Source organism: Artibeus jamaicensis, unplaced genomic scaffold, assembly GCF_021234435.1.
Source record: "Artibeus jamaicensis isolate MK-2021 breed Jamaican fruit bat unplaced genomic scaffold, CSHL_Jam_final contig_391, whole genome shotgun sequence".
Lineage (NCBI taxonomy): Eukaryota > Metazoa > Chordata > Mammalia > Chiroptera > Phyllostomidae > Artibeus > Artibeus jamaicensis.
The window spans coordinates 14,511,742-14,533,718 of NW_026521814.1; the positions used below are offsets into that span (position 1 = coordinate 14,511,742).

The 21,977-nt window shown below is 38.9% G+C and overlaps 1 protein-coding gene across 3 annotated transcripts in view; it reads left to right on the forward strand.

Moving 5' to 3' along the window:
- Window positions 1-1,379: 1,379 nt before the first annotated feature.
- The window catches only part of AGPS (alkylglycerone phosphate synthase), a 148,387-nt gene continuing 127,789 nt past the window's right edge, over window positions 1,380-21,977 (forward strand). For all 3 annotated transcript variants that reach the window (XM_037130012.2, XM_037130013.2, XM_053665081.1), the window contains exon 1: window positions 1,380-1,679. In XM_037130012.2, coding sequence (XP_036985907.2) covers window positions 1,426-1,679 — 254 coding nt within the window. In that variant the 5' untranslated portion in view covers window positions 1,380-1,425. The remainder of the gene's footprint in view (window positions 1,680-21,977) is intronic.

Sequence of the window (21,977 nt, forward strand, 5' to 3'; positions counted from 1 at the left end):
AAATGAATAGACCTGTCACAAAAGATTCTATATTGTTTACACAGCATTTTGGCAAGAAATCTGATTTTACATGATTGCAAGCAAAGATACTAGTTGGTGTTTTAACACCATTCTAGTACCATCTGGAAAGGGTGTGAGAACCTTGATGACTACAGTTGCTGAACTCTTGAACTTGAGAAGGCTTGTTCCTTAAAGCACTCAGCAATTTACTCCTCCTCCTGTCCCTTTTCTTTGGTCCAATGGTTTCCTCTAAAAGAGTACAGTGTTAGAAGCAGCAGTTGGGCTCATCCATTCTAGAGCCAGACCAGGTATTTAATGCTTAAGTATCTCTTAAGATCTGAACATCTGGCACACAAATCGAGCCCTCCTATTGCCTACATTTTTCCAGTACTTAGGCGTTCTTTTGTATTAGTCATATAACTCCTCAATTTTTTGACAAGAGCCAGTGTTACAAAGAAGATGGTTATTCAGAAAGTAGGAGACTTCATTGGTCTTGGAATCCTTATGGCAATACTTTCCCTTATTATTTCTAAGACATGTTTGCATTGTGCATTATACAAAAAAGAACTTGACTTCTGATGGTTAGCGCTGCAATCCAATCCATTGCTGAAAATGGCTATGAGATCTCCCTAATTTCACCAACTACAATTCTCCAAAAATGAAGTCAATTTGTAGATAAGCAAAGAGTCTTATTAACAGTGTTGGGTAAATTTATTGGTACCTTAAAATACTGCCTGGCAAGAATGGAAAAAGAACCTAGATTGCAACTCAGCTTTAGCATTTCTTAACTACATGACTGACCCTGAGCGAGTTAGTGTCTCTGTGATTCAGTTTTTCCATCTTTTTCATCAAATAGATACAATGAGGATTATCTACATGAGATCTGGCCTCAAGCACAGTGGGAGGCACGAAGAAGGAAATGCGAAAATGACAGCTATAATGGTTCAGGCAATGCGTCAGTTCTGAGTTACTTCAGTGACTTGCAGGAATTGGGGGCAGAGGTGAGGCAGTATGAGTGTATTCAGGTAAAGGGTGCAGCTGGTTCTACCAAATCTAGCACCGCCAAGCCTCTTGCAGCAAGGTTTCTCTCTGGAGGCCCAAGCCACCCTGAGGACTCGACCTAGGGTGATACTTGGTCAACATTTGTGGTTTGGATCCTGACCCAGCCCGGTAGGAGTTGGGACACGCCGGGGCAGTTCAAACTCACCTGCTCGGCAGGTGCACACAGTCAGAAGCTAGACAGCAAGGCTGGCTGGCGGGATGGGCGGGAGTAGAGGATGTAATGCTCCAGGCGCTTGGCGCCGGCCGCCCAGTCGCCGCGGTGGCTGCCGGGATACGCCGCAGCGAATGGTCGCGCGGAGCGCCGCTCGGAGTGACCTTTCACCCGCGCCCAGCGGTCCCAGACGGCGGCACAAGGCGGAAGCCATGGCGGAGGCGGTGGCTGGTGCCGGCGAGACGGGCTCGAGCGCACGCTCACGTTCCACGGCGGACCTGAATCGGGACCCGGACCCGGACCGTGCGGGGCGGAGACTGCGTGTTCTTTCGGGCCATCTGCTGGGCCGGCCCCAGGAGGGTCTGAGTACCAATGAGTGCAAAGCGCGGAGAGCCGCGTCTCCTGCAGCGGCGGCGCCCACGGCCACTCCCGCCGCGCAGGAGTCGGGCACCATCCCCAAGAAGCGGTGAGTAGCGGCTCGGTGGAGCGAGCCGCCAGCGCGTTGCCAGGCCGCGACCTGCGGGAGGGAACACGCTCTGTCGTACGCAAGGTGACGCGTGGGCGGAAGGCATTCTGGTCCCTGGAGGTACTAGTCCATTTCTTTCAAGAGAAAGTGGACGAGACCCTGGACTCTGTCAGGAAGTGGGCAGGATGGAATGGTGGATTTGGGTCACTATTTGAGAGTAGCAGACCTGAAACACTCTTATTGGGGAAGCGTTCAAGGCGACCCTTTTCCTTGGCTTTTTAATGCTAGCAATTCATTATCTATCTTGAATTAATACATTGGGGGCCAAGATCTAGGAATGGATACAAGGGGTTCTCTTTTGATCCTTCGAGGAGACTTAAGTTTGTATTATATGATGGATCTCTCTCGTAACTCCGGCAAAGGAGAAGTGGAAGAAGGCACTGATGGGTTTCCGTGGGGCATGTTTCCCTGCCTCTTGCTCAGGGGCAGGGCCTTCAACTTTGATGGAAGAAACCGAGAGGTGGGAAAGAAGCAATAAATTTCAAATACTAGTTAGTGATTATAGGGTGTGGTGGTGGCTGCCTAGCTCTTGTGTAAACAAAAGGTGAAAGATTTTGACTTCCGACTTTTTGGAGAAATCTTAAGCTCTAATGGAAGCTGCTAGGAAAAGCTGTTTTTTGAGATGTGGCTTTGTCAGCGTTACTGAACTTTGAGAGTGAAAAAAGTGCTGCTAACGTTTAGTGCTGTCACTGTACCGGAGATTGTGCTAAATCTATTATTTCTTTTACTTCTCTCTCCAAACAATGGGGTAGGTGCAGTTCTTTCCCATTTTACAGATGAGGAAATTAAAAAGATTTTACAAGGCTGCAGGCTTGGCAGGTGTTCTGTGTGGTGGGCTAGAATGCAGAAGCACATCACATTAATTTTGGAGTCAAGTTTTTAAGATGTACTGCTTCTCGTGAATTCATCAATTCAACATTCACTGAGTCCTTCCTTTCTCCTACATACTCATTGTACTAGGAATACAGAGATTTAAAAATGCACTGTTTACTCTTAAGGAACTAATAACCTTAGTGAAATAAAGTTCTAATACAGTGTGAAAGTGTATTAGAAACTAGCTGGTAATCATACCAAATGGTCACTTAACCCAGTTTTGGGTGTGTATCTGTTAGGGCAAAGGCTTTTCAGAATATGGATTGTCTAAGTAAATCTTCAAGTTTGTGTTGGAAGCAGCCTGCCAAAGGAGAAAAGAGTTCTTGGCAGAAAAAGTGTGTTCATGGGTAAAGCAGTGAGACAAGTTAGGGAACTGCTGGGAGTAAAGTGTGACAGAAATCGGTGAGAATGACAGATGATGAGGCTAGAGAGACTGGTCTTGTTCGCAGGATTTTATGTGAGGTAAAACGTTACATCTACCTTTCGGAAAGGCCACATTGGGGTTTGAATCGAAGAAGGTTAAGCACATGGGAAAATAGACCTGAGTTTGAATTTTTACTACACAATTCCAGCTGCATGACTTAGGCAAGTCACTGAACCTCTCAGAGTTTCTTTCTGTTCCCCCATCTGTGAAAATGAGGACCGTAATTCCTGTGTGGCATTGTTGCTATGAGAATTGAAAAATATAAAGTGATTAAGTGCTTAGTGCAATGCTGATTACATAACCCCTCAACAAATGGTAGATGCAGTTTTTTCATTGAGGCCAAAGACTGAGACCAATTAGAAGACTGTTATCCCAATGAGAAATGCTACGATTGGGAATAGGCAGCCTATTTGAAAAAAATAAGAGGAGGTAAATTTTCCATCACTTGGTTATTGAGTGGTGGAGGATGGAGGAATCAGGGATCATATCTTGGCCTTTGGCTTCACTTGATATTATATTAGTCATCGTAAGGTTTAAAGCTTAAGTTTTCTAAACGACTTCATGTACATTTATGTCTATTCATTTGTATGCAACTGTGTGTGATTGTACATTTGCATGCAAGTTTGCACTCTTAAAACTAAGTAGGTAGATCAGGTGTATTCCTTGTGGTTGGATTTAGGGGCATTGGTCTACAGTATTTGCAGAAAAATAGTTAAGTCTTATAAGGCATTCGAGGATAATGGATGAGGCTTCCATGGGTACAGGTGGTTGGTCTAGGGTCCCCTGTGAGACTATTTCAGTGTTTGAAGGCATAGGTGTAACCCATTGATGGCATCTGTTGCAAAGAGCAGAAAGCTCTGTTTGGTCTCTGGTTCAGGGCTAGGTGTAGGTAGTTTTAAAATCTAGTTCTATGAAACTGTTTTGAAGTTTGAATTCAAATATGAGGGAGCACAGTAACTTCCTCAGAGAGTGATCTACTTAATACATTGTTCACGTGGAACCCAGGTCTTCCTTTTAAGGAAGGCAAATGATGGAGCAAAGAGGAGCCAGCATGTATATCTAATGAAGTGTGAATGGGACTGTATGTCAGTTGTTTCGGAATTGTTTGGTGATGTGTATTGTTTGTATAGCTCCTTTTTCATTACCTTGGATGATGTCATTGGTCTCAATTCTTTTATCTCATGGCTGGTTGTCATCGTGGAATTGGAAGAGTGACTTCTTGAAACTCCTTGTTTTCATTCCTCTTAACACTTTAGTCACACATATATTAATTTACCCAACCTTTATAGAGTAGTCACTTTATGACAAGTATTGTTCTAGGCACTGGAGGCAAAGAGATGAATAATAGACCTTGACCTCAAAGAATTCAGAATCTAGCAAGGGAGATATACATGCTGGTACAGTTTGAGCCAAGCCACTGTAGATACAGGTACAGGTGCAGCACAAAGAAAAGAAAGTGGTACACTTTGTCTAGGGGGTCAGGGTAAGCTTTCTGGAGACAATTTTAAAATATGGGTGATAGTGTGGCAGGTTCATTGGGTGGTGAGGCAAAGGAAATAAATAGCATATGGCAAAGCAAGGGGTCATGAAAGCACATACTGTATTCAGGTAACTAAACAATTCATTCAGCATACGCAGAGGTGGGAGTGGAGTGAAAAGAGGGCCCTTGTAGGTCATGGAGGCCTCTGGCCTGTAGATCATCATTCATTCATTCACGTATTCATTCACTCATTTATTCATGTTCGAGTGCTTACTATGCAATATGTAGCAGTGAACAAAATCTGCCCTTATGGACTTACATTCTAGTTGGAGTGGAGATAGTGACCAAACAAGCTATATAGTACTATATGTCAGATAATGTTAAATGTCATGAGGAAGAATGAAGTAGCTAAAGGGAATATGTGTTGGAGAACCCTTGAAAGAATTGACCTGGAAGGGAACTCGATCAGATGGGTTTGGGTTTGAGAGAAATCACTCCAGCCGACTGTTAAGAATTGATTGGAGAAGGATGAAGATGACCTAGGGAGATCAGTTAGGGTAGGCCATTGCAGCAGCATGAGTGAGAAAAAATGAAGGATTAAACCAAGATGATGACAATGAGAATAGAGAGGAAAGGATGGATTTGGGTTTGGAAGTTAGTGCATTAAATGATACTTAAAATTATGTGATTGAATGCCGAGGGGGTTTGGGGGTGGAGATGGTGAAACAGAAAAGGGATTACAGAGTCCTAAAGAATGTGGACACTTTGAGGGCGGACCGGCTAAAACCCATTGCACTTCTATTATGGTTTCCTATGAGTCGATTCTAATTATTTCTGTTCAGGAACACATTCTTATTAAAAGTTGCTGAGGAGAGTTTTGAGGGTGATGGTTTACTTTTAGACTCTGTTTTTCCCTAAGTGCATATTATTACATAAACAGTTCCTTTTTGATCTTGCTTCAGAATGCAGTTTTAGATTCTTAAAAAGTCATAGTAAATGTCATTTAAGTATGTGACATTTTTATGCCTTGGTTTTGGATTTTGTTAGCTGTTTAAAAACCTATTGTCACGTTACAAAAAAAGAGGAAAAAATATCTGTTGACATGCATTGAATTTGTAAACACAGTGACTGTCTTTGCAGTGTTCAAATGTTATTTCTGAACTTAAGGATTTCAGCCTAATATCATGTCTCAAGTTATTAATTACCCAGTTATGCATTTTAAATTTGTTACAAGTTAGTCATTCTTACAGGCCAGACTCTCTTAAATTTTGTAAGTATATACAAGATCAATTTTTACTTACCTTTTTAAAACAAAAATTAACATCTGGCTTTGATTCTTTTCAGTACTTTTATATTTCATTCTGAATCTTTCTGTGGTTGAAATATGCTTACTCATTAAAGAAGGCTGTTAACATTCTAGGTAACTCTGCTCTTGGGTGAGATTTGGAGCTCTAGGTATTACCTTGTCACTCACTAAGAAAGCTTTTATATTGCATGTAATATTTGGTCTTGCCAGCATATCAGAGGTTTTGGCCATAATGATGACCAAATTCTTGCCAGCAGCTTCACTGGGACTCTCCAAATTCTATTCATAGTTGCCATGGTGGGACATACCCCATGTGGGGAATGTTCATGCATCCCAGGCCCTTGGAAACAAATAATATGAATTGTTTAATTTATTATATACAGTTTGCCACTCCTGCTCACATTGATAATGTGGATGGTTTTGCCTTTCTTCTAAAGATGTTTAAGCTTTGCAGGAATCCAGCATCAGGGATAGTAAAATGACACCCACTTGAACTCTATTCTGCTGTCAACTCAAACTTTATAAATTAGAGGTGTCTACTAGAACTTTCTGTGGTGATGGAAGTGGTCTGTAATCTGCGCTGTCCAATATGGTAGCCACTAAACACGTGTGGCTGTTATGGTCATTAAGTCATTGAAATATGACTATTGTGGCAGAGGAGCTGAATTTTACATTTTATTTAATTTTAATTAATTAAAATTTAAATATGCATATGTGGCTAGTGATACCATGTTGGACAGCACAGCTATAGATTGAAACCTAACTCATAATCTATACGTTTTTGTTACCAAATGAAGTGACGTTTCTGGATTTCTTACTTCTCTTAGTATTAGTACTACTCCTGTGATCGCATCCTTCAACCCTTACTCCTGAACTTTTCATTCCTTTCTGTTAATACTAAACTGTCTTTTGAATTATTGAAATGAATAATTTTTAGTCACCCTCCTGCTCATGTTTGTCTTATCTGATCTCAGCCACTCATTTTACAAATCAGTAGCTGAGGTTTATAGACACGTCCTAGAAAATACTGTCGATCTAGTAAGTGGTAGAGCTTTGATTTGAGTCCACATCTTTTATTTCAACTCTAGACCTTTTTCCTTGATACTGTACTAATATCACCAAGTCCCGTTCACATTTTCTTTGTAATCTTTCTCATATCCATTTTGTGCATTCAACAAGAATTTATCAGTTACTTGTGTTCTAGGTGTTTGGGTTATATTAGTGAACAAAATGAGCAAAGATCCCTGTGCTTATGGAGTTTGTATTCTTAGGGGTGAACTAATTAACCAAACATAATTGATGTGGATTCTGGTCAGAGGTGTCCGCGGCGTTGTGGATGCAACAAACAAATTCACATGGACTGCAGAAGTCCGGTGGAGAAAAGGGACAGCATGGCCACTCTGAGTGAGTGAGTGCCCCAGTCCTTGCCTGGACAGTCTTTTATTGCTTTCTGGGAGCATTATATCAAGGAAGGTTCTCATTCATTATGCTCAGGCAGTAATGGTCAAATAATAGATAACATTCAAAGAACTATAAGGGCTTCTTCTGAGTCAGGGTCAGTTAGCTACAGGGCTATAAAACTTTGGGAAACAAACTCTTTTCATGTGTGGACCCATATCAGAAAATTGAGGACAGTCTTAGCAAAGTGCATTCTTTCTTGAGCCTGATTGCCCAGGGAACCATCTGTTCCTGCCCAGAGCTGTACCACCCTCCGGCATTATTTCAGGCTTAAGTCAGGCAGGGGAAGTAAGGCAGCCAAGAGATTAGGAGACTTATTGAGACAGAAAGAAGACTCAGACTATGTTAAAGCCGAGGGTTGAGTGTCCATCACCCCCTTTTTCTGTAGCCCCACCCCCAAGTTCTTCCCTGAGGGCCTCTTTGTGACTGTGCCTATCTTAGGTCCTCCCTCCCTTGAGGAATCTTACCCATCGTTGGTAACCAGTCATCTGCCTGGGGCTAAGCAGGGTGAAGTAAAAGGGGGCAGCGTGGCCCCCTTGCCAGGAAGATAAGCTTTGTCTTCTTAGTGGCTTATGGTCCCAGGGTCTTTTTACTCAGCCTTAGCCATGGGAGGTTACAGCCTCTGAAACCAGGCAGGGTGGTTCCCAACACATAATAAATAATTAAATTATTTAAGTTTTGAAAAAAGAAAAAGTAGAGCAGGGTAAGGAGGTCAGGTTCACATTTCAAGTAGAAAGTCAGTGGAGAACATTGATCAGATATTTCAGGGAGATGAGAAAGTTTAGTTATGGGGGATATGTAGTCGAATGGGTGATCTGGGCAGAGGAATAGTGTGTGCAAATCCCCTCAGGGCTAGGCACCCATGTGACTTATTAGGAGAATAACAAAGAGCATAATGTAGCTGGAGTCCGTTCATAACACCCCACCCCCAACCACTGTTTAAAGTCTGTACCTCTTAAACCTCAGCTTCTAATTTACTGTATCTTCTGTGTTAGGAATGGTCACTTATTTAAGCCACATTTTCTAGCCCTCACACCCTTCCTTGTGCTAGTCTGTGGGAGAGCTTTGCTTGTTTGCCATCAGGCTTCAAAGTCTATTGTTTTGGGGATTTTTTTTTAAATTGTGGGAGGAGGCATTTGTTATTGTCTGTTACCTCTTTCCCATGGTTTCTCATATTATGAATTAATTTTAAAATCATACTGTTAAGTATTGTGCCATGTAATATCTATTAGGCCTGGAGCCTTTAATTCATTTAAAACAGCTAGATGCTGTTTTGCTATCACCTCACCAGTTTGAAACTTCATCCATCCAAGTTTTTTGACAACTTATTCAGAGTTACCTATATGCTAAGCACTAGGGAGGCACATTCATTTTTGCCTTCTGGGACTTACAGGTCTGCCACAGAAGACTGATGTGTCTTCTGTTACTGCAAGGTGCTAGGTGCTATACCAGAGGTTTGGTGACTGGCACAGCAGTGGAAGGGCAACTTGATTAAAACAACATAGATTCCCAGGGTTGGGAGAGTAGCATTCTACGTCAAGATGTTATGCAAAAGTTCTTAAGTCTGAGGGTAGGAACATTTGGATGAAAATAGAATCGGAAGAATTAGGGTACGAGAATATGGAGAATACAATAATAAAATTGGTATGACAGTTGGCTATAGTAATGATGGGAGCCTTCAGTATCCGGATGGCTTTTAGAAGTCTTATTCTGATATCAGCAGGATATCTGGCAGTTATTTTACAATTATAAAAAAAATGAAAGGATAAGTAATTTATTATGAAATGTTATATATTTTTGTTGCAGAAAAAAATGAAGGCAAATATCCAAGCTAAGAGCCACGGTAGCATGTTGGCATTATTCAGACATAATATGTGTGTATAAAGTCATGCTGTAATGATGTCTTTAAACCATTTTTTACTATCTTGTGCATAACTTGCCATGTCAAGAAATGTTAACGTGTTACCATCTTCAGTGACTAAACAAGTATTATATGTAGGTACTGCAAATTTAATGGGGACTGCATTATATTTACTTCCAGTTTTCTCTTATAAAGATTATGATAAGCTTTTTATAATTCAAGTCTTAAAAATTTGCTTAAGGCACATTTTAGAAAAGAGTTTTAATGAGTCAGAGAGCATTATAATATATCCTTCATTTATCTCAGGGGACGCAGATAGAAATAAAGGACAACTGCTTCTTTGGACTTAATTCTGACCAAGAATGAAGAATTGAAAATGATTGGAATCTTAGGGAAAAGATTGCCATAGTGTTTGAGCAGATTCATTACTTAACAATTTGCGAAAGCAGATTTCTAGAAATTCACAGGAAAGGAAATTAGATTCTTTGGCCTGAGTTGCTAAGAGAAAACAAAACATGACCACAGGGGGCTAGGAAACAATATCCTGCCTGGGCCTCTGAGGTGGTGAGAAGGAGAGCTGGGGCACCTGGTTCAGAAGTTCTAGTTTAAACCACTTACTGCTATCAGTACCTGAAGTTCACTCCATATTTATTTTGATGCCTCATACTTCCTGTTTCAGCAAATCCCTCTCTACGAGGTATACTTTAAGGATTATAGTGTCAACAGTTTTCTTTTCCCCTAACATACTATTTTGAAAAAAATTTAAGCATATTGCACAGTTGCATATTATAATAGACACTTATATACCAAACACCTAAATTCTACCATTAACATTTTATTATGCTTGCTTATCACATATCCATTAATCTGACCTCTTCTCCATCTAGTAAAAGTCTCTCATTTAAAAAAATTTATTGATTTATGTAATTTTTGATTATAAAGGGAGAGTAAGTGGGGGGGATAGTAACAGTGACCTGCTGTTCCACCCATTCATGCATTCATTGGCTGCACCCTCCCCCAGCATGCATTCCTACCAGGCATCAAAACCGAAACCTTGGCATATCTGACGATGTTCCAACCAGTGGAGCTACACTGGGGTTAGTCCATCTCATTTTTGATGAATTTTAAAGAAAATCAGTAGCTTCGTTTTTGAAGTAAAATCTCCTATATTAGCATTCACCACTTTGGGGGGAATTTTTATATTAGTCTCTAACTCTTTGATCTTCATTTTCACATTTTTAATTATTGGACATTTCTATCTGAATGTCTTGGTGTTTTCACAAAGTGGTAATCTCTTTTTGAAGTAAAATTTAAAAGTCTATATTTTTGAAGTAAAAGATTCTACTTTAGTTCTCATATGTTGAGCTTGATTTCCAAATAGTATTTTTGTCTGCTTTGACTTCACAAAGTGTTTGTACATTCACAATACAGCTATGAGACTACTAGTCTGATTTCAGTTTTATTTCCTAATTCTTACCTGCTATCTGCCATTATTTTCAGAAAGTACATTCTAGTTTGCTGTGCTTGCCTTCAGGTCTAATATGATTGATAACCATTTTAAAAAGAACTTGTTTTTTAGTATGTGTATTAATTAGGACTCTGGGTTATAAATATTAATTAATTTGAACTAAGTTAAAACAGAGAAGAAGAATTTAATATAAGAGTACAGGGGCACCGAAGAATCTAAGGGCAGGAGTGGAGCTTGGCCTCCAGATGGAGTTAGAACTAAGAACCAGGTAGCTGTTGGGGTTCTTGCTAGTATCACTTCTTCCTAGTATCTGCTATGTGTTTCCTTAAGCAGACCACCCTTTTCTAATCTTTTGTCCAAATGGTCAGATATATCCACCCCTCCTCCACCAGGAAATTCAGCTAGTAGCAGAGAATTATGGAACCTCATTGCTCCTGATAGCTGGGTCACAAGTCTACATTGCTCTAATCGGCTCTTGCCTGGAAAGAAGTGGTTGTGGCCTTAGTGTCAAAATTGCTTAGGTACCTACATGAGCTGAACTAATTCTGGGTATCATTCATTGAAAGATATCACAGCCAGATCACCTGTTCATTTTTTTTTGATGATTCCTTTTCCAGAATCTTGCTCTATAGATTATCATTTATTTTTCTATTGAATCATCAATCTTTTTTCTTTATTGACATTTCCTGCTTCTTAACAGCATGTACATTTACATTTTTAAAAAATTTCATCTTTATTCTATTTTTTCCGTTACCATTTAGTCCCTTTTATACACCTTCCCCCCACCAATCACCACACAGTTGTCCATGTCCATGAAGCCTTTTGTCTTTTTGCTCAACCCCTCCACCTCCTACATTCCCCTCCTCCTCCTACATTCCCCTCCTCACAGAGCTGTCGTCCTGCTCTCCATCTGTGATTCTGTCCCCATTTTCCTTGTTTGTTCAGTTCATTAGATTCCACATATGAGTGAAATCATGTGGTATTTGTCTTTCTCTGACTAGCTTATTTCACTTAGCATAATGTTCTCCAGGTCCTTCCATACTGTTGTAAAGGATAAAATTTTCTTCTTTTTTTTATGATAGAGTACTATTCCATTATATAAATATCCTATAATCATTTCATCCACTTGTCTACTGATGGGCACTTGGGCTGTTTCCATATCTTGAAGGTTGTAAATAATGCTGTAAAGAACATAGGGGTACTTTGTTCTTTCAAATTAGTGTTTTGGGTTCCTTCAGATATATTCCCAGAAGTGGGATCTCTGGATCAAAACGCAGATTCATTTTTAATATTTTGAAGTATCTCCACTGCTTTCTACAGTGGCCTCACTAATCCGCATTCCCACCAACAGTGTAGAATGGTTCCCCTTTCTCCACATCCTTGCCAGCACTTGTTGTTTGTTGATTTATTGATGACATTCTGACAGGTGTGAGATGATATCTCATTGTGGTTTTGATTTGCATTTCTCTGATGATTAGTGATGTTGAGCATCTTTTCATATGTCTATTGGTCATCTGTATGTCCTTTTTGGGGAAGTGCCTATTCAGGTTCTTTACCCATTTTTCAGTTGGGTTTTTAATTTTTTTGGTGTTGAGTTTTGTAAATTCTTTGTAAATTTTGCATATTAACTCCTTATCAGATATGTCAGCAAATGTGTTCCCCATTCAGTGGGTTGTCTTTATTTTTTTGATGATTTCCTCTGCTGTGCAAAAACTTTTTAGTCCTTTTTAGATGTAGTCCTATTTGTGTGTGTGTTCTTTTGTTTCCCCTGCATGGGGAGATATATCTGATAAAAAGTTGTTATAAGCATTGTCCCAGATTTTGCTGCCTATGTTTTCCTCCACGTTTTTTATTGTTTCAGGTCTAACATTTAAGTCTTTGGTCTATTTTGAATTTATTTTTGTGTGTGGTGTGAGAAGGTGGTCTAGTTTCATTGTTCTGCCTATATCTGTCCAGTTTTCCCAACACCATTTATTGAGCCCATTGTATGTGCTTGTTTACTCTCTTGAGTATTAATTGACTATAAAGGTGTGAGTTTATTTCTGAGCTCTCTATTCTGGTCCATTGATCTGTGTGTCTGTTTTTATGCCAGTATCATGCTGTTTTCATTACTAGTGCTGCATAGAATAGTTTGATACAAGGCAGCATGATTCCTCCAACTTTGTTCTTTCTCAGGATCGCTGTTGCTGTGTGGGGCCTTTTGTGGTTCCATATAAATTTTTGAAATATTTGTTCTATTCCTGTGAAATACATCATTGGAATCTTGATAGGAATTGTATTGAATCTGTAGATTGCTTTGGGTAGCATGGATGTTTTAATCATGTTAATTCTTCCTATCTATGAATACGGTATGTGTTTCCACTTGTTTGTGTCTTCTATTTGTTTCTTCATTGTCTTATAATTTTCCAAGTACATGTCTCTTACATCCTTGGTTAGGTTTTAAAATTCTCTCATCTTTAAGCCTTGTCATCTTAATTATGCTCTGTCTTGGTGTAGGCCTCTTTGGGTCCAACTTGTTTCTCTGAGCTTCATGGCCTTGAGCGTCTTTCTCGTCACCAGATTAGGGAAGTTTTCTGTTGTCATTTCTTCAAATAGGTTCTCAGTCCTGTGCTCGCTCTCTTCTTCTGGTGTTTCCATGAGGATGTTGTTAAGCTTCACGTTGCCCAAAATGTTCTTAAGCTGTAATTATTTTAAATTCTTTTTTCTTTTTGCTCCTCTGCCTGGGCTTTTTTTGTTGTTGTTGTTCCTTGCCTTCTAAATCACTGATTCGATCCTCTGCTGCTTCTAACATAGTGTTTATTCCTTCCAGTGAATTGTTTATTTCAGAAATGGCATTCTTTATTTCCAACTGGTCCCTTTTCATAGTTTCTGTCTTTTCTTTTTATTATGCTGTTGAGTATCTTTATAATCATTACTCTAAACTCTCTGATATTTTGCTTTCCTGCATTTTGTCTAATTCTTCTGGAGAATTTTCTCATTCTTTCATTTGGTATCTTGTTTGTCTTTCCATTTTGACTGCTTTGTATTTTCTGCCTTAGTTTTTAAACTAATCAGTGACTCAACCTGGAGCTGTAGTCAGCAGCCTGGCTTAAGCTCCCCAGGATGAGGCAGAGTAGTTTTTGTGGGCAGGGCCATTGCTTCCCCTCAGGCTGATGCTACTTGGAGAAGAATGCTCTGCCTGAGAAAGGTGGCTCCTGCAGAATGGGAAGTGACTCAGTACAGGCATCCTGGTGGCTGTTCTTTCACTTCTCTCCCCGGAGCCACCTACCCCAGATTATCCTCAAGCATCTCTAGTGTATTCTGACCTCCCTCTGCTGATAGCCACAATAAGTGGCTGCAAACAGAATTTTGTGTGTTGGACCTTTAAGAGACTCTGTCTCCAGCCATCTTTCTCTGGCAGACTGAAATCCTGCTGCCTTCCCACAGCTGAATGTTATCTGGGTACCTTTCCAGCTCTGGTACTGTAGGCTGGAGAGCCCAACTTGGGCTTTAGAACCCACTCTTCTCAGGCAGAACCATCCTGGTTGCTGAAATATCCCTCTGGAACTTCAGCTGCCACCCGTGGGAGCTCAGCCAGCCCTCTTGCACCTCTCTCACAACCCCTACCAGTCTTGTTGTGGTGAAGTGGTTTCTTCAGCCTGTCTGTGGTTATAAGGTTTCTCTCCAACTAGTGTTCAGTTGGTTATTGAGGATGATATCTCTAAAATTTAGTTGTAATTCCAGATTGGTCCTGGGAGGAGGTACTGTAGCTTCCACCTTTCCTCTGCCATCTTGGATCTCCATGTAAGTTTTTCAAATTGTTTTCTGTCTATATTAATTGCTGTTTGGAATGGCCTTCTTAAAAGCCATTAATACCCTAATTATACAATTCTTAGCCATCCTTTTAACCCATTCCCTGTGCCTGGTTGGTATTCTTAGCTCTTTCTTTAACTCCCATGCTATTGCACTCTCCTGGGTTTTTTTATACCCTTTCTACCTTTCGGGTCATGCCATTGGTGACTTTTATTCCTTATGCTTCCTAAATTTACAAATCCTTAAAATTAACTTTCAGTCCTTTCTTTTTGTATTTTCTTAATAATCTCATCTCTTTGGACAGTATTAGCTTTTGCTACTATTGGGGGAATTTTAAGTTAATATTTCCATCTCAACCTCCATTTTCACATTTTTAACTATTGGGCTTTTCTATCTGAATGTCTTGCTGGTTTCTCCAACCTAGCATGCATATATAGAGCTGTTATTATAGCCTTCAGTTCAAGTATTCCACTATTTCTTGAATGTTTCAGTTATAAGGCCTTTCTGAGTTCCATTTCCTCTTCCTTATCCAGTCTGTTGACAGAGCAGGATGTAGACTTTCCGCCTGATTGAAAAGTGAAAACACTTGTTTTTTCTCATGCTGACATCAGCCAAAATGAAATTTTAGTTGTCTCTTGTCTGTTCTTGTGTCCATTTCTTTATTTTCTCCCCTTCAAATGATTGTTCATTGTATTACCAGACCAGTCTTTGTTCAGAGAAAGTGTGAGGACATGCTACCTGCTGATGCTGTGCTACATTCTAAAATTGCAAAATTGACTAACAGTCTCGTAGAGATATGTAGACATGTAGAATATATGATGTGGTAAATGCTATAATCAGTGTATACAGAAGGAGCTATAATTTTATTTTTTGAGAAAGATAGAAAAGGCTTTATAGGAAAAGTAACTTTTGGACTGGTTCTTGATGGATACATAGGATTTCTCTGGAGAGAGAAGGGCATTTCAGATGGGATATATAGCAAGTGTAAAAACAGGCAGACATAAAAGGGTATAGTGTGTATAAGGAACTGTGATAACTTTATTTTGCCGGAAGAATACCTTTAGGGAAGGTAAAAATATAGTTTGGAGCCAGATTTTAAAGGACATTCTATGCTGTGTGAAAGAATTGGGATTTCATCCACATTGGAGGGCAATAAAATTTTAGTGCAGTTACTGTTAGATTTTTACTTTTGGTGGGAGCTTGGAACATGGCAAATACTATTATGGTCCTATTGCTTCCTGTTGGTTGCTGAAGTAATAAAGTTCAGTACCTTTAATTCAGGCTTTCTGCTTTTCCCCAGGACTTTCTTGCATATACTCTCTGCTTCAGCCAATTTGGGCTGTTTACTAGCATGGGACATCCTTGTGCTTTTCAGTTCATGCTTGATTATTGAATTTCTACCATCTTCAAAAACAGTTTGAAGTTTACATGCCACCATAGTGAAGACTTCTCAAAGCTAGAGAGGAACAATACCTTTTCTGAGGTTTTAGAATACTTTGTGTTCCTTTTGAGGCAATCAGTGAGTATATTGAAATCATTGTTTGATAAGAGGAGGGAAGACTCCCAAGCTCATTATATGAGGGCAGCATTATCCTAATTCTAAAACTGGGTAAAGATACTGCAAAGAAAGAAAATTATAGGCCGAAAACAGATGCAGGAATCCTCAACAAAATATTAGCAAATTTGATCAAGAAATATATTAAAAAGATCTTCCACTGTGATTAAGTAGGGTTTATTCCTGGGATGCAAGGTTGATATAATACAGTATTTGCAAATCAAACAAAATTAGAGATAAAAACCTCATGATCATATTAATAGATGCAGAAAAAGCATTTGATAAAGTCCAGCACTCGTTTATGATAAAAACCTTCAGCAAAGTGGGAATAGAGGGAACATACTTAACATAATAATGGCTATATATCACACACAGATGGCATCATACTCGATGGGCAAAAACTACAAGTGTTACCCTTAAGATTGGGAATAAGACCAGGATGTCTACTTCACCACTGTTACTCAAGATAGTACTGGAAGTGCTCCTAGCCACAGCAATCAGAGAAGGAATAAAAGGCACCCAAATTGGAAAGGAGGAAGTAAAACTGCAATTATTTGCAGATGACATGATACTATATGTAGAGAACTAAAGATTCCACCAAACCACTAACTGATCATTGAATTCAGTAAAGTAGGATACAAAATAAATATCCAGAAATCAGTTGTATTTTTATGTACTAATAATGAACTATCAGAAAGGGAAACTAAGAAAAAATATGCCATTTACACTTGCATCAAAAATAAAATACTTGGGAATAAATTTAACTAAAGATATAAAATGTGTACTTGGCAAATTGTAAGACACTGAAGAAAGAAATCTAAAAAGATATAAGTAAATGGGAACATAAATGGAAACATGTATTGTGCTCATGGACGTAAAGAATTAACATCATTAAAATGTCCATACTACCCAAAGCAGTATAAGAATTCAACCCAATTTCTATCAAATACCAGTGACCTATTTCACAGAGCTAGAACAAATATTCCAAAAATTTATGTGGAACCACAAAAGACCCCAAACAGCCACAACAATCTTGAAAAGAACAAAGTTGGAGGTATCATGTTACCAGGTATCAAACTATATTACAAGGCCATAGTAATCAAAACAGTCTGGTACTGGGATATATACAGGCACACAGATCAGTGGAACAGTATAGACAGTCCCCCAAATAAACCCTTGCTTATATGTACAATTAATATTTGACAAAGGAGGCAAGACTATGCAGTGGGGTGATGAAAGTCCAGCTAATAAATGGTTTGGGAAAATTGGACAGATACATGCAAAAAAAGAAAAGTAACTAGACCACTTTCCTACACCATACATAAGAGTAAACTCAAATAGATTAAAGAGTTAAATATTAGACTTGAAACTATAAAATTCCTGGAAGAAGAAATAGCCGGTAAAATCTCTGCCATTCTCTCAGCAATATGCTTTCTGATATATCTCCTTGGGCAAGGAAACAAAAAGTAAATGAGTGGGACTAGATCAGACTACAACATTTATTTGCCAGTAATACATCTAATAAGGGATTAATACCCAAAATTTATAAAGAATATGTACAATGTAATACCCCCTCCCCAAACAATTTATTTAAAAAATGGGCAGAGTATTTGAATAGACAGGGCTCCAAAGGGGCTATGCAGATGACCAGTAGACATGAAAAGTTCTTTAATGTCATTAACTATCAGAGAAATGCAAATTAAAACCACAATGAGATATCACCTCACACCCATCAGAATGGCCATCATCAGTAAATCAACAAGAAATAAGTGTTGGCTAGCATGTGAAGGAAAGGGAACCCTCATGCACTATTGGTGGGAACGCAGATTGGTGTGGCCACTGTGGAAAACAGTATGGAGGTTTCCTCAAAAAATTTAAAACGGAATTGCCTTATGACCCATTGATTACACTTCTGGGAATATGTTCAAAGAAACCCAAAACACTAATTCAGAAGAACATAAGTACTCTTATGTTTATTGCAGTGTTATTCACAATAGCCAAGATATGGAAGCAGCCTCTGTGCCCATAGGTAGATGAGTGGATGAAGAAGGAGCACATACCCACAATGGAATATTACTCAGCCACAAAAGAGAATGAATCTTAACCATTTGCAACAGCATGGATGGGTCTAGAGGGTACTATGCTCAGTGAAATAAGTCAGAGAAAGAAAGACAAATATCATATAATTTCACTTAAGTGTGGAATCTAAAGAACAAAATAAATGAACAAGCAGACTCATAGATACAGAGAACAGACTGATGGTTGCCAGAGGGAAAGAAGGTGAGGGGATTAAGAAGTACACATTGGTTGTTAGAGAAAAGTCATGGGGATGTAAAGTACAGCATAGGAAATGTAGTCAGTAATATTGTAATAACTACATATGGTGCCAGGTGAGGACTGGAAATAGGGGGAGTACTTTGTGAAGTATATTGTATGACCATTGTGCTGTGCACCTGAAACTAATACAGAATAATATTGAATGTGAACTGTAATTTAAAAATTAATTTAAACTCCAAATCACATCTGTAGGAAAAATAAAATAAAAAATAAAGAAATCATACTTTGGTAGTTAAGGAGTGTTGGATCCAAAGTCAAGATTTAAATCCTAGTTGTATCATGTATTGTTTGTGTGATCCTGGACAATTTATTGAATCTTTCTCAGCCTGTTTTCTTATGTTTTAAATAGGGATATAACACTTACATCACCAGATTAATGTGAGAAGGAAATGAAATAATGATAGTAAAGCCCTTGGCATTACAGTGTTATGCAATATTATTAGTATGGCAGTAAACTGTATATGAAGGAATAATGTGGATCCAGTGCTGAAGCACAGTAGTAAGTAGGAGTTACTCAATGACGACCGTGGCATTTTAATACAACACATTTCTAGTAAACATCAGCTTATACATTAGGGAGGAAAGGAAGAAGCCTAAGTGTGAAGAGCATCAGCAGTTTCTCATAGTGCATGGTAGACTGATTGTCAATGTCATGTACACGATGGTCACTCTGTGCTATTTCTCTTTTTGCATCTGTACTTGGTGGCTCTTAGAAGTCATAGCCCACAGCTCTCTCTGCTTGGTATGTGGCCTTGGTGACACATACTGGTATATAGAATTTTAATAAGTATCGTTTTCTTAAAGACAAGTTATTTGATAAGTCATAGTTTTTATTCTTCGTAACCCTTTTAACATGTATAAATTTGGAAAGTTTTATAACAACACATCAACTTTCCTGAAATTTAGACCAGAAAATAATCTCTGCATAGCCTTCATTTCTTCTTTTAGGATAATCCTTTGTAAAATACGGTATAGATCTATCTACCTCCCTTGTCATGTGAACAAATCTCTATTTACTGTTACTTTTCCCTCCTGTCGTTCACATGGTAAGTGCCCGCAACTTTGCCTTCTTGTTGTCCTGTTGTTATTTTGCAAAACTCAACTCAGGTCCATCCATTTCTATAGTACAGTGAGGTTTTTTTTCTTTCCCTCAATTCCATTTTCTCCTAATTTTGATAAACAGAGCAACTTGATTTTATTACATTAAGGCTTTATATCCCTTAGTGGCTATTCAACAGATGAGGTTTCTGCTCCTAACTTTGTCTCATGTCTTAAGGGAGTGCTTACTCCATGTGTGGTCTGTGCCCTGCATCAGAATTTTCTGGGGGTGCTTTTTTAAAATGTGGATTTCCATTTTCTGCTCTCGGAGATTCTAATTGTTGGCTAGATCTGGAGTGACATCCTGGACTCTGCTTTAAAATGAATACCCAAGGTAATTTTTATTTTAAATTTATTTTTATTGTTTATGCTATTACAGTTGTCCCAATTTTTTCTCCCCTTTGCCCCCATCCACCCAGCCTGCCTACCACTTCTATAATCATTCCCCACACCATTGTCCATGTCCCTGGGTCCTTCATATATGTTCTTTGACTGATCCCGTTACCTTTCAGACAGTTCCTTCCTCCCCTCTTTAGCTTCAGTCTATTCAGTGATTCTATGCCTCTGGTCCTATTTTCCTCATTAGTTTATTTTGCTCATTAGATTCCTCTTATAGATGAGATCATATGGTATTCGTCTTTTACCACCTGGCTTATTTCACTTAGCATAATAATTTCCAGTTCTGTCCATGCTGTTGCAAAAAGGTAGGACTTCCTTTTTTTCTGCTGCATAGTGTTCTACTGTATAAATATGCCACAGGTTTTTAATTTACTCATCTACTGATGGGCACGTAGGCTATTTCCAAATCATGGTTATTGTAAATAGCACTGCTATGAACATAGGGGTGCATAAATTGTTTTGAATTGATATTTTGAGATTCTTAGGTTATAATCCCAGCAGTGGATTTGAACTGTATTTGAATTGAATTGAATTGAACTTGTCAAAAAGCAGTTCCATTATTAGTTTTTTGGGAAATGTCATACTGTTTTCCACAGTGGAAACACCAGTCTGCATTCCCACTGACAATGTACTAAGGTTCCCTTTTCTCCACATCCTCTCCAGTTCTTGTTGTTTGTTGATTTATTAATGATAGCCATTTTGGCAGGTGTGAGGTGATATCTAATTGTGTCATGTCCTCTTCCAACCATGTTGTCTTACAAGGTCTGGGCATGGAGGACTCGAGTTCAAGGAATTCATCTCCCCGGAAGAGAACGTGGCATCCCAAATGGGTTAACAATTGGCTGTTTTATTTTAATTATTTTACTCTTGCTACTGAAATAGGCAGTCCTAGTGCTGTAGCAATAGGACAACACTCGGAACATAATTGTACTGTACTTACTTATTCCTGTGAAAATCACCCAAGAGGAAGGGACAGTTCAGGGGAAAACATTAGTATTCCCCACGGAACTGCCTGGAAGGATGGAAAAATCTCTACAGGTTCCCCTCTCCCTTATACAGGGGTGTACAACAGCCAGGGTAATATAATTGTTAACCATAAGGGAAAACATGTCAAGTTGTATAAATTACCCTGGTTTGAGCAACTTAAAGAGATCAGGACCACCATGGTGTACCAGAAATAAGAAAAACAAGTTAGATCTCTTAAATCAACAGTTAAGGCCAGTTAATAAAGAACCAGACCCGATAAGCCTCAGACAAATATTCTCCCCACTCTCCCCCCCCTTAAAAAAAAAAAAGCTATTGTTGCAAGCACAGGTTGTGCTGCCAACAGTTGAGGGAATAGAAGAACAGATTAGAAAGACTTTCCCATGACTGTTCCTTACCCACAGATACAAAGGGTCTTCCAAGAAAACAAGTAAAAACTATATAGATCCCTACCTACAGCTCAGGGATACGGTCGGGACAGTTGAGATGCATCTGCAAGGTAGAGGCAACTGTGGCCGGATTTCCTGTTTATCTCTCCTTACATGTTTGTTTGGGCGATCAAAAGGTGGTGGGATTGTTAGACACTTGTATTTCAGGTTCATTGATTCGCATAACTCCAATGAAGTTGTACAAAATAATTTCTTGACCAGAGAACAAAGTCCCTGTATGTCTAAAAGTTGTTAGAGTAATAGCCCCTCCTTTACCTTGAATAGGAATATATATCAATTAGACAGGCAAAGAAATAAGAAAAACTGGTTAGCTATTACAAACTAAACATGTAGAAACAGTTACCAGGGAGTCAGAGTTCTTAGTACACAGAAACATTGTATACAGAAAAGAATAGATAGCTAAGTTAGACATCACAAAGGCCTTATAATAAATTTCCTATTACCTCTACTCAATCTAGCATATCCTTTTGCCCCATGACAAATTCTGAGAAACTTTAATAAACATTAAGACATTCAAACTCTGTACATACAGCTACTTCTAATTGTCTGATTTATGGCTCTCCTGGTCAAAATAATCTTTGTTTATTATAACTGAATCTATGGGAACTTTCGTACTTTTCCTGGTTACCTTTGTATTGATTTTTTCTGCTTAATTGATCATGCTATGCTGCAAATGTTAATCACTACCTAAAATGAAAATATAAAAACCTGCTTGTACTTGGAATAAACGGAACAGAGCTTCACTGTCCTTTGA